The following is a 12,976-nucleotide window of genomic DNA, read 5'->3' on the forward strand; positions in this document are numbered from 1 at the left end:
TTTGTGATTTTGTCTCTCTGTAGGTATCTGAATTCCCTCATGAGAAGTGTCCTCCCTGCCTCTCATGTGCAGCCCTACCTGTTCATGGGTGGTACCAGCTTCACTGATGCCCTGAAGAGTGTTCCTCACCATGGATAGTCCACCCAAACTGACTGGTGAGACGCTGATTGTCCATCACATTCCCCTGGTGCATTGCCAGGTCCCTGATAGACAGTGCTGCTCCATGAGCAAAAGGACCAACCCCTTCTGCCAGCCAGAGCTCAGCATTACACGGACCTCTGCTCTTCCAGACAGAGACCTCTCACAGACTGACTCCTTGGTGTACAGCAGCTTTCTCCAGACCTCTGAAACCTCAGCAGAGGCCTCAGATCACAAAGAAAGGAAAGCAAGGGATCTGATTGTCCCTAGCGTCAGTAAGCGACACAACCCTTTCCTGCTGAGTGAGGGTGAAGACCTCAGTATTTTTGGGGATGACTTGGGTCAAAAATCTTTCCACCTTCACAACTCACTCGTTGATGGCAAGCCTCCCTTCAATCTGCAGGATCTGGCCTTGCCCCCTTTCCACCTCCACGACTCCAACCACATTGTGAAATCCTGGAACATGGCCAGCCGGTCTGGTGTGGTGGATGGGCAGGAGGACAAACTCGGCAGTGACGACATCCAGAAGAGGAACAATGCAAACAGGTGCCATCAGGCCTCAGAACGCATGGAGCTGGATGAATGCAGCTGCCATCGTGGCAGCTCCTCCAACTTCTCCTTTGACAGTGGTGACCAGGAGTGGAACCAGAACATGGGTGAACCGCTGAGGAATCAGGATGCCCTGCACAGGACATGCAGTTGTTCCAGCTCAGAGATCCAGCACTGTCGCTGCTACAGTTCGTCAAGTCAGTCTGAAGTGATTGACCAACAGATGGGCTACATCAGTGACTCTTCTTGCAACAGTTCTGATGGGGTCCTGGTGAACTTCAGTGCTCTCTACAACAAAATGAATGGTCAGCCTCAGTCCAACCTGAATTCAGCTAACCTGTCCTGTGACTCTTCCTTCTGCAGCCACTCAGACACAGGAGCTTTTTACCTGGATTTACACTCATCACCCACTGAATCCAAGATGTCTTGCGAGTCGCATAACCCAGAAAGTTCGGGGAAGGTGTGTGGGTGTCAACACTCCTCCTCACCTGTCCTTGATGCTAACTGCAATTCCTACCATCTCCACTGTGAGCCTTGCACATCGGAGAGCTCAGACCTCACTGCCTGCTTCCAGAGCCAAGCGCGGCTTGTTGTGGCTACTCAGAATTACTATAAGTTAGTCACATGTGACTTGTCTTCCCAGTCATCCCCCAGCCCCGCGGGATCTTCCATAACTAGCTGCTCAGAAGACCAGACCAAGGGTAGCCCAGCCCAGCCCACAGAATACTATCTGTTCAGAAGGCCCGACCTGAGACAAGAAGGCAATGTAGAGTGCAGTGAAGAGGAGCCAAAGGGAGAATCCAGCCAGAACATGATTGAGGGTCAGGTCTATGTCAATGTGTCACCACCGAACCTCAACACAAGCCGGCAGCGATCCAGGAGCTACGATCAGAACCTGGACAGGAGTCCTGGCAGCAGGCTGGGCTCCTTGGAGCGCATGGTGAGCTGCCCAGTCAAGCTGAGTGAAAGTCCAGCAATACCCATTCAGAGCTCTCCCCCCAAGAGGGTGACATCGTTCGCTGAACTGGCTAAAGGACGGAAGAAGAATGGCACCTCCCCACCGCACCGCTCCAGTGGTGATTCTTCCCTGGAGTTCTCTCCTATCCCTGAGACTCAGCGGGATTGCCCAACCTTCCTTGAAGAAAGAGCTCGGCGCAGCCAGAGTCTTCCACCCATGCCCTTCATCCATGGCCTGAACCGGAGCTGCGAGGGCTTCTGTTTGAATCATGCTTTTGGGGACAGCCAGGCTTTGTGTTCCACCAAAGACTCCGTCTCCAGTGAGAAGGTCCCCAGTGGGCATGGGGCAGGTGAGCAAGCCTCTCTCTCCCTGCTGACGGAGGCAGATGCCAGCTTCTCGGGTGGCTCTGCCAGTGGCCACGGACAAAAAGATGTTAGAGCCCGAGCAGACGGTAAGGAGCCAAACAAGGCAGAAGGGAGAAGTAAAAAGGAAGGCAGCTCGTTGGGATATGAGGGGAGTAGCAGGGAAACCTGCATGGTGATAAGAGACCAGTGTCGGGGCAGTTTGGTTCCTGGTCTGCCAGACCCTGGGACAAAGCCTTGCTGTGCTTTGTCACAGAAGCCTTTCAGTCTCATATCAGGGCAAGTGTCTTGTCCTTGTATTTGTAAAGCCTTCTGAGGGTTTGTTCATACCTCTCATATTGTGTTAGCAAGGACATGGCATTAATACTGAGAGAGTCTGTGCAGCTTGAAGGGTTGTATCCCTTCCAGGGTATTTACCGTGCTTCTCCATGAGAATCACCTGCCCTTAGCTCCTAAGACGGAGATGTTTAAATGCTTAGCAGAGTCAATGTCACAACCTTTGTTTTTTGGAGTTATGTGGGGCAGAGGTGGAAGGGGAAGAGGCACAGCCAGCATTCTCCTTTCCATGCAGGTCCTGGAAGCTCACACAGTTTCTGCTAGGACTTAACAGTGTGAGTCCTGCAGAGTCTAATCTGTATGTCTCTGCTGGAATATCCTGGTCGTGTCCCCCACAGTGCTGTGGATTACAGCAAAGGTTCCCAGGGGGAGCCACTGTCACAGTTACCTCTGTGGGGAAGCTGTAATATGTGACTTGTATTCCACCTTGATTGCTGTCACTTGTTCTCATGAGGAAGCTGTGTGACATTCCCTTTGGAAGTATGGCCATTTCTCCAGCACTGTGGGAGACTTCTGTCTCTGCCCTAGGCAGACATTATACCTGCTTCACAGGTAAAAGCCCTTCTAAAATGCCTCTGATTAGACCACTGCAGTAAATAGCCCCTATTATGTCAAAAAATTCTTGTGCCCTAACATACTGTCTCCACTTAATGTTCTGAAAATATCTGCAGGAGGTGAGAACATGTGGTTTATTGCCATGGCAGGGGCGGGAGAGATTTTGGCCTTTGGAGTAAAAGGTTTTTAGTTATTGTCCTGTTTGTTTATTGAGCCTTGAATGTGTGCTTGGTGTGGGATGGCAGTGAAGGTAGGTCTCTGCTGGGGGAGGGCAGCATGGCTACAGCCCTCTTAGCTTCAGAGGGAGGGTTTGGAAGGAGCAGGCCCTGCTCAGGAAGGAGGGGGCAGACAGGAGCTTTCAGGATAACATGTCCCAGCAGTTGCTGCCCACCATGCCAATGGGGTCCCTCCTTCTGCACTGTGACAGCAAGGCAGGCATCAGGGCTGTGCAGGAAGCTCCTGCCTGTAGCTGGAGATAGAGGCATATCTGCTGTGCTCCAGAGCAGTGTGCAAGCCTGGAGGCTCTGAGAGGGGCTAGAGGGAAAGCAAGCCTGCTAAAAGCTGGCTACAGGGAGAAAAGTCTGGAATACCCTGCAGGCAGCGGGTACACCAGGGCTGATAAGGGATCTCCGTCAGGCCCACATATGCACCCAGTGCTCTGTGTGTTTTGGACTGAATGCACAGTGTGTCACACTTCAGATGTGTCCCTCAGGATATTTGTGGCTCCATCAGGAGCTAGAGGCACATAGATCAGCCCACCACACTCCCTCAGGACCTCCTAGCACATCATTTGCTGCAGCAAACTGTCACTTTCCAGGGTTGAAGGTGGAATGTTGGGAATGTCCTGTTTAGGTCTGGTAGAGGCATGAAGGATGAAGGAAGCTCTGTGTTCCAAAGTAGGGGCAGTTACAGTGAAAAGAATAGGGAGGGAGAAAGGGAAGCAGGCAGTCTTTGCTACAGCACCAATATATTGTGATACAGGATGCAGAGCTGCAGTGCTATTGCATGTAATGCTTGTGCTGGGCCATGCAAGTCCACAGTGCATGTAGGAGGGGACAGTCCTTTGGGATGAGAAATCTGACTCTACTACAAAGTGCTGGGCTTTGGCTTTGTGGTACTGCTTGGGCAGAGGCAGCTCAAGGGCAGGCACCTGATCCCATGGCTTTGTGCTTTCCAGGGGGCAAGAGACTGGGAAAGGATATGAAGCTGGTGACCCTACCAGGATGGACAAGGTCCTGGTGCAGTGCTGTGCTCTTCCAAACATCTGGAACTCTGCATTTGGGGCCACTTATCTTTTATCTTGCCAGCTCTTGATGTGTGTAACCAGTTCAGACTTGAACGAGTCTGTAACTGGCTCATCCTCTTCCTCCTGCAACAGAGAGCACATTATTTTTTGCCTGTATTCTGCTTGGCTGAGGATGATTGTTGCTCTGCCCATTCCTCACACTTTCTTCCCCTTTCTCTCCCTGAAGGTGGTGGCACAGACAGCAAACCTGTGGTACGCTACAGCAAGGACCAGCGTCCCACAACTCTGCCCATCCAGCCCTTTGTTTTTCAGCACCATTTCAGCAAGCCACCCAAGGCACGTGCCCTGCACAGCCATTTTGCCTCCAGCCTTTCCCAGCTCTACAGCTTGTCCAGCAACCGGCCTGCCAACCAGCAGATCTCCACTTCTCAGTCCTCAGCCTTGGCCACCTCGGCAGAGCAGGCAGCGGTGGCGGGGAGCCAAGCCCATGGCACGCTCACGACCCAGCAGCGCTTAGCAGACGGAGCTGCCTCGCGCGGCGATGGGGGCATCAAGAAGCCTGGCCCCGAAACAACCCGTCCATCCCCGCTGGGCAGCTACTCCCCCGTGCGATGCAATGTGCCTTTCTTCCAAAGCGTGGACTCCTCTTCCTCACCCATCTCTGAGAGAGCTGAAGACAGCCAGCCCCCCAGAAGCAGGTCCTGCCCCATCTCTGCTAACCTGCTTCCCACGAGGTCATCTCCTGCTGTCAGTGTCATGCAGCCCACCAAAGCCACCAAAGCTGACACCCTGAGGCAAAAGGAGAACCCCAAGCTGATTCCCAAGAAGGAGGCCCCGCTTGAGCCAAGCCCACCACTCTCCGAATACCGACTCCACAGTGGGTCCCTCCCGCCCCTCTCAGTACGTGGCATGTCCATGAGCAGAGTAGGAGGCCATGCAGATTCACACTGGAGAAGTGGCAGTGAGACCAGCAGCTCTGGTCCCCTGAGCAGCATGGGAATACGGCCTGTCAATGGTAGGTACCCATCCTCCAGGACCTGCTAGTCTGGAGCATCTACAGCTCCCTGTAGCTATGTCTGCTCCCTATAGTGCCACCATTTCCTATAGCCACAGACCAGTATAAAAGTGCATCTGGATGCTGCAGGAAGACCTGCAATAAGGGCATGTCTCTCCAGTCACAATTCCTACACTGTGTCTCCAGAGAGTGCAGTGTGGGCTGCTGGTCTTACAGCACCCCATGCCAGGTGCTTGCACCCCAAACCTGCTGCCTCTGTGCCTGCATCCACAAGGGCACCCAATCTCTTGCCCTGTTTTGCCAGGCAGTGGCATCCACCTGTCTCCATGTGCATGTGCTAATGTCCTGAAATGCTGCTGGACCTCTGAGTAATGTGCTGTCTCTCTTTCTCTGTCCTCCATCTTTCTCTTGCTCTCCTTTCCCGTCTCCCTTCCGCATCCTCCCGTGTGCTCTCGTCATCCTGTCTGGTGCTCACTGCCCGCGGCATCCCAGCGAACCACCTCTCCCCCCAAGCGCTGAAGTGGCGGGAGTACAGGCGGAGGAACCCCCTGGGTCTGGACCGTGTTTCAGGGCTGCCCAGCTTAGCGGGCAGCCTGGACAGGAGGCAGCAAGAGCCTCGGCTGAACCGGGGCAACCCCATCTTTGAGCTCCCTGGCGCTCTCAGCACCAGCCATTTCCACTGCAAGCTGAACGGTGCGCACCACCTTTCTGCTGGGGGGTCTTGGGAGGTGACCTTGGGACTCAGGCTCAGTTTCCTTGAGGCTCAAGTTAAGCTTGGATTCATCACTGCTCTGCCTGCTCAGAGCAGGAGGGATGATGCATCTCTTTGCAGTATAGCTGAAGGGTTCAAGAGGAAGGTGAAAATTGCCTCATTGGTTCAAATCTTTGTGGAGCCTTCCTCCTCCATGAAGTGAGAGCAGTCAGGTCCAGCTCTGAGCTGGGTTGAAGGGCAAAGTGAATGGCCCAAGAGCCTGCTTAGACCGCAGTAAGTGCTCCTGGACTGTGGTTAGCTTGTAGTTTGTCTCACACAGGAGTTTGGGCCCTTGGAGATCTCAGATCTGTGTCCCATGGTGCCTGACCATCCTGTGCCCCAGCCCTGACAATGTGCTGAGTGCTGAACTGTAGATTTCATGAGGCAGCTGATAACACTAAAGACCTTCACAGGACTCTATCTTCTGCAGCCTTTGCCCTTAACGTCTTCCCTGTCCTCCAAAACCTGTGCAGGAAGGGCTGACAGGGGCAGGCTGCTTTGGACTGAACCTCTGACACTCCTGTGGGGAGAACAGTGTGGTCTCTCTGTGGGAGGAAGAGCATTCTACAGGCTAGCCTCAAGCCATGGAGGGAATTCCTCAAAGCTTTACTCCACCAACCCAAACAATTTCTCCATCTTTCAAGGAAAATGCATGGCACAGAGTCAAACAGATGGAAGTCAAGCACATGGGAGAACTCCTATGTATGTCACCCTTTGGAAACAGAGGCCATCCCAGAGAACAGGCAGCAAACATGCAGGTTGTTGTCTGTGGATGCCTGTGTGCCACAAGTAATGATTTGCTCTCTGCTGACTTCCGACCCTGCTTGCAGCAGCATGGGAAGTCTGGTGCAGCATTTCCCTTAGCCCTAGCCCATGGGAGTGAACTTCCCACAGCATCTTCCAGAACCTGTGGGCCCCCAGTCAAGCTGTAGGTGGTATTGGGTAGGCCATGGGGATCAGTTGTGCAGGCACACATTGCAAACCACTGCTGGGGTAGCCACAAGCCTGTAGCCTCAGCAGAGGACAGGTGGCATGAAAACTGCTGCTTCAGTGTGTGGGACTGGGGCTGATTCTTGTCCCCTCTGTCTTATCCCTGCAGGGCAGTCTATGAGGCAGCTCCAGCTTACCTACAATGACTTTTTCCCTGACTACTTCTCGCTAGCGGAGAAACCTCCTGCTGAGTTCTGCCTCTCCCCAGATGGCAACACAGAGTCCATCTCCATCGACTTGCTGCAGAAGAAGGGTGAGTCCAATCATCTCTGGTGGACCATGTAATGTGCCATGGAGTGTGCTTGAGCTGCTTCTCCCAGGAAATGTGATTAGAAGGGATCTTAAGTGCACAGGAATGAGCAGAGAGAGCAGACAGGCACAGGAGTGTGACCCTAAGGCAGGGCATGCTGCCACCCCGGGCTCTGTGTACAAAGGTAAACCTGCGTGTATCTGTATGGTGTTGCAATGTGCTAATCTGAGATTTTGTAATTTGGGTTAAAAGTCTGTTCAGTCCTACATAAGTAGTATAAAATTGTATCAATTATATAAAAAGGTGGGAGAAAAGACTCCAGAGCAGGACGAGATATGGCTGTGGTGGGATCCATGCTAGGGGCAGGGCTGGCAGGACTTGACAGCTGATTTGTTAATCATTTCAGAGGCAAGGGATGTACAGAAAGGTTCCCATGCCTTTGCCAGCTATGTGCTCATGATTACCAGGTGGCAGCTTTCCCTTCTGTTTCAGTTTTGTTCTCACATTATCCTGGTGCAGGTGACAGATTATACACCACTGGCTTGTTACTGAAAGTCATGACAGAACCTGCCAAATGCAAGGCTTCTGCCCTGCCAGCCTGTGGCATCAAGACAGCAAAAGACACATTGCCTCAGATCCCATCTCTGCTGCCTCAGGGCATGGGGTGTGGAGGTGACGGTCCCTGTCCCTTGGGAATATTGACAGGTTGTCCTACTGGCAGTCTGATAGGTGAGTGCTGGAGCCAGCAGGAAGAGTTTTGGTGAGGATTTAGGAGAGTCTCTGCGTGTTTTTTGGCAGAGAGCGCTTGTGTGTAAACGTGGGCTTGCAGTGCCCCTATCTGATTACTTCCAGGAGTGTTTTGTCAGAGTCCATCCCAGCAGCCCCTCAGGCAGCTCTTTGACCTGTTGTTTTCCACTAGGTCTTGTGAAGGCTATCAACACCGCTGTTGACCTGATTGTGGCTCACTTTGGAACCAGCAGGGATCCAGGGGTGAAGGTATGTCTTGCATCCAACTCCATTCTGGGTAGCACAGAGAGTACAGAGCAAGAATGCCTCTCCATTCTCTTCCAGTCAAAAACTACAGGTTATCTAACAAAGGCAGGAGTACCAAGAACAAATCAAACAAAGGTGATGGCACACTGTGCAGCAGATAGTAAATCTATGACAATTCCTGTTGCATGATGCAGTATGTAGATGTATTTAAAGGAAGATCAGAAAAACACAGGGAAATGATGTTTATTAAACACATAGGAATAATGTCCAGCTTAGACTCTGAGTTGGAAGTAGTTGTAGGCTGTGAAAGTATAAAGGGCAAGTATTATATATGTTTGTTCTGTTTTAACTCTTTCTTTATGTACTTACTATGGCTCTTTATAAGAAGAAACACCAGACCAGCTGCCCTTCTGCTCTGATGCAGCACACCCAGCTCTTTTTTCTCACACAGTGGAGAGATGTATTTCCCTCCTTCACATGTCCCATGACTCTGGTCTGGCACTGGTGCCAGGGTACAGTGCAGTGTTCCCCATCCCTCAGCATTTCACATTTTAATATGAGATATTGAATCATTTTAATAATGATAAAAAGGTGCATCAGACTTCACCCATCTGGGGCAGCTGGTCACACCCATGGTAGCCCTTACCATGAATACATTAGAGTATTTAGAGTACATCTAAGGGGCTGGCTGTGTTAGGCCCTTGCTCCCCTCATTTCCAATTTCTGGAATTACACAGAAGTGCATCTAGGTTTCCCTGGAGCTGTCTGTATTTGGCCTGTGCTCCCTCATGCCCCGTTTCTGGAATAACACAGAAGCAGAGCAATTTTGCTTGTGTTTGTACCAGGCATTGTTTGCAGTCCTGTGACACCCAGCATGTTTGTGGTGCCTCCTCTTAGTGCTGAATGCCTGGCTTCAGCCAGGCGACTCTGGGCAGCAATGTGACACTGTTTGGACATGACAACTCCCCTGGCATGCCATCCCCAAGGAGAAACTTGACTGGGACAGATTCCAAAACCATTCAATCTTATCTCAGAGCCCAGTGTAATTTTGTCCTAATTACGGCTGTTTCTGATGCAGAGATTGCTGTGCAGCATAACTGGAGCTGTTGAGATTCCCATGGCTTTTTAAGGCTTCACTGTGAATTTCTAATACTTGCAGTGCAGGTTTGGGGAATAATTGCAACATTCCCCCATTACTTTGCTTATCAGACAATGCTGTGGTTTTAGCCTTGGGTTTCTTTATACATCAGTGTGCCAGGGGCTGAGCATTCACCTGTCAAAAGGCAGCATCCATCCCTGCTGCTGCCATGCTCAGTGGATCTGACAGGATTATTCCTGAGCCAAGTTCAGTTTCAGTTCAGGGCTTTTGTGAACCTGTGCCAACTGGTCAGTATAATTCCAGCTCAGCTGGTAAAATCTGTGCCCTGAGCACCATTGCCTGACCCATTTGGATAGACCCCTTGGCAGCTCAAAGACTGTAAGCAGCAGAATATGTCCCTGTTCTGCTGGTGCTGGGCTCTTACATGGGCTCTTACATGCCTCCTCTTCACCTCGGTCTGAGCTCTGACTATCCATTTTGCCCTTATCTGTATCTTTATAGTAATCTCTAGGAGTTAGAGCTTGACATGTCACTGAGTTAAGTGTTCTATAACCCCTCAGTGCTGGTAGTTCTATGTGGGTTGGTGCTTCCTAATCCAAAATTAGCTACAAGAAAATCTACAGCAGCAGGAATATCCCCAGCTCCTTTCTTCCTCCAGCAGGAGAGCCTTGTTATCCCTCTTGGGAGACCCAGGCATCCTTTCTCATTGGGATATCCTCTTCCCAATCTAGGATATTCTTTTTTCAAGTTATTGCCTCTTCCCAGCCTGGGGAAGAGCTTGCAGAGAGCAATCCAGAACTGATGTATGAAGCATCAGGAGTGAAAGCAAAGATCCTGCATGTTCAAGGAGCTGCCTGGATGTTGCTTGCTGGGTGTCTGTAGTGGTACTGAACTGTTTCCATGCATCTGTACCTTGAAAACGGTTAACAACACTCTCCCTGTTACCTGTTTTCCATTAGGCCAAACTTGGGAACAGCTCTGTGAGCCCCAATGTGGGGCATCTCATCCTGAAATACCTGTGCCCAGCTGTCCGGGACATTCTCAGTGATGGGCTCAAGGCTTACGTCCTGGACATGATCATTGGCCAGAGGAGGAACATCCCCTGGAGCGTGGTGGAGGCATCCACCCAGCTAGGTATGGATGCTGTGCAGCAGTGCCTACGGTAGTTGTGTTTGGGAGGTGCTGTGGAAGGTTGGCTCTAAGGATCAGGTGGCAAAACACCCATTTTCCTGCTTGGAACAGGGTGCACATGTACCATCTCTTGCAAGAAGGGAGGGACACTGAGCTGTTCTTCCCAAGTATTTATTGTCATTTCCCCTGAAATTTGCAAATTCTCCCATAACAGGCCAAACTAATAAAAAAAGGAAGGAAAAAACCCCAACAAAATTAATTCCACATTGTTTTCTGCATTATACTGGGAAGTCTCATAGCCTGACTATGACAAATCTTCAGCTCTGCAGTTATCTCTATGACTGCAGACACCCCAAATTATAAGCACACACCACAATATTCTCTTTATATGCTGATTTTGAGCCAGTGGCTGTGATTGTCACTGAAGTGTGGGAGGCAGGTCCTGGTAGTAAAACTCTCCCAGAGTTTTGGAGTGGTGGTCTGGGATGGATCACAGCCCATCTCCCACGTGTAGTCTGAGTGTTGGTATGGAGTGAGTTCACATTGGCATGGTGGAGAGACAGTGCACACACAGACATGGACGCCCAGACAGTGTCTGTCTTGCCTTGATGCTCCATCCTGTGGTGCAGTTTTGGCTTTGCTCACCACAGCTAATTTCAACAATTTGCTTCTCTCCACAGGGCCCTCCACAAAGTTGCTGCACAGCCTCTACAGCAAGATCAGCCAGTACACAGAGCTCACCAACCACACCATGCGGTTCAACGCGTTCATCTTTGGCCTCCTCAAGTAAGCAGGACCCCTCGGGTGGCTGGACCTCCCTGTCCAGGGCTGGCCGCAGCTTTGGTCCTTGACTGCAGGCAGGCACAGTTGACCATGAAACAAACTTAAGAATCTGGGAAGCCACTTCCCAGAAGCAGGCTAGGGGAAGAAGAAGCTGTAAATCTCAGAGAACTCCTTCCAGTTCAGGAGTGAGAATGAGTGGCTGTAGCCAAGTGAAGAACTGGGTCAGTCTGTTTTAGCCCCAAAACATCAGGTGAGAAAACTCTGCCCAGCTTCATATGAGGTTAGACATAATATATGTATGAGTTACTCTTGGAAATTCCTCTTTAAACCACTGTTTCCTGGAGCTGCAACAGATCCCAAGGTATGAGGTTCTGAAAGAGAAATTGCCCTGGCCCAGGAGTCCAGACTGCTGTGTTTAACAGAGGAAGGCAGCAATATGTTTTTGTGGGTGAAGGGATAAGTACTGCTAGGATGGTGTTTCCCTGCTCCTCTCTGGTGGTTAGCAAGAGCTCTGGCAGTGGCAACGGAGTTCCCAAGATCTCTGGAAACTCTTAGAATTCCTTCAGGCAGGAACAAGCTCTGCCCAGCTCTCCCCACACAGGGTGACCCCATTCTCCTCCACTGGCATATTTTGGGCTGAGCCACCAGTACTGGTCTTAGTGTTGTAGATCATTTGCCTCTTCCACAGCAGCCTCTTCTCAGCAAAACAAAGCTCTATCAAGGACATAGGAGCAGAACAGTGAGGAATCACGGTTATTCATGGTTACAGTTGCTCATGTAAAGCTGTGTAGATGTTCAGTGACAGGCTGAGTGTCTGTGATAGGAGCATGCTGATGGGAGTGAGCCACTGTCCTTTCTGTGAGCTTCACAAGCTCATGCTTTGTAAATGCCCTTTTCCAGCCACACTTCTTGTGGCAGATCCATGAGGATGAATGGGGTTAATAGATTTTCACTGTTTCTTTCTTACCCTGCTAATTTTCCATTCCTGCAGTATCCGGTCCTTGGAGTTCTGGTTCAACCACCTTTACAACCATGAAGGTAAGAGCCTGAAGGCTGTGGGGGCTGCAGTGGGAGCCAAACTCTGCACACAAATAGAGCATGGGACGGAAACGTGTTTCTCTTGTTGCTCTCTCAGCTTAGGCTGCTCTTCTCTGCCCTGAGGTGAAGGACTAAGCTATTACACAGTCTCAAAGTGGCAGGGAAATCCCAGGTGGAAGTCCAAGCATCATGCAGCTCCTTCCACCTGAACCTGGACTTCCATTCTCCTTCCTTCCCACAGCTAGTACCCAAGGCTTTCAGTGCAGATCCCTCAGTCCATCTGCAGGAGATCAGATCTATGCCTCTCCAAACTTCTACGTTCCCTGCCCAGTGCCTGAGAGTTTTGTATGCCTGGAGATGTGCACACTTACCTTTTCAGGCATGGAAGATAGGAAGATGCGGAAAGGAAAACCTGACATACAAAAAGCAGATTTTACTGGATGTATCTTTTTTATAGTAGAATAGAATAGAATAGAATAGAATAGAATAGAATAGAATAGAATAGAATAGAATAGAATAGAATAGAATAGAATAGAATAGAATAGAATAGAATAGAATAGGGTCTATGCTTATCCTGGATTTCTGAAGCAGAAGACGGCCATTTATTAGACCATAATTAAGACCTGGAAGTGTGAGCAAAAGCTGGGGCTGTCAGGTTATTCCCATCTTTCTTCCATGGCATTTGGTGGCAGAGGTCATCTGGGCTGATAATCTGCCAGGCAAGTCCTGGCTGCAGGTACAGCTGGAAAGCTCTGTCTGGGCCAGTTGCTGAGAAGTCACAG

At 50.6% G+C, this 12,976-nt stretch overlaps 1 protein-coding gene across 5 annotated transcripts in view; it reads left to right on the top strand.

The window, feature by feature from the left end:
• The window catches only part of RUSC2 (RUN and SH3 domain containing 2), a 50,514-nt gene that overhangs the window by 33,724 nt on the left and 3,814 nt on the right, over window positions 1-12,976 (top strand). For 3 of the 5 annotated variants that reach the window (XM_036402684.2, XM_036402685.2, XM_036402682.2), the window contains 8 exons: window positions 24-2,096; window positions 4,371-5,159; window positions 5,652-5,852; window positions 7,010-7,153; window positions 8,070-8,146; window positions 10,202-10,376; window positions 11,054-11,159; window positions 12,148-12,194. In XM_036402684.2, coding sequence (XP_036258577.1) covers window positions 131-2,096; window positions 4,371-5,159; window positions 5,652-5,852; window positions 7,010-7,153; window positions 8,070-8,146; window positions 10,202-10,376; window positions 11,054-11,159; window positions 12,148-12,194 — 3,505 coding nt within the window. In that variant the 5' untranslated portion in view covers window positions 24-130. The remainder of the gene's footprint in view (window positions 1-23; window positions 2,097-4,370; window positions 5,160-5,651; window positions 5,853-7,009; window positions 7,154-8,069; window positions 8,147-10,201; window positions 10,377-11,053; window positions 11,160-12,147; window positions 12,195-12,976) is intronic. The other 2 variants (XM_036402686.2, XM_036402687.2) reach the window with 2 other exon arrangements.

Source organism: Molothrus ater, chromosome Z (assembly GCF_012460135.2).
Source record: "Molothrus ater isolate BHLD 08-10-18 breed brown headed cowbird chromosome Z, BPBGC_Mater_1.1, whole genome shotgun sequence".
In the NCBI taxonomy this organism is placed as follows: Eukaryota; Metazoa; Chordata; class Aves; order Passeriformes; family Icteridae; genus Molothrus; species Molothrus ater.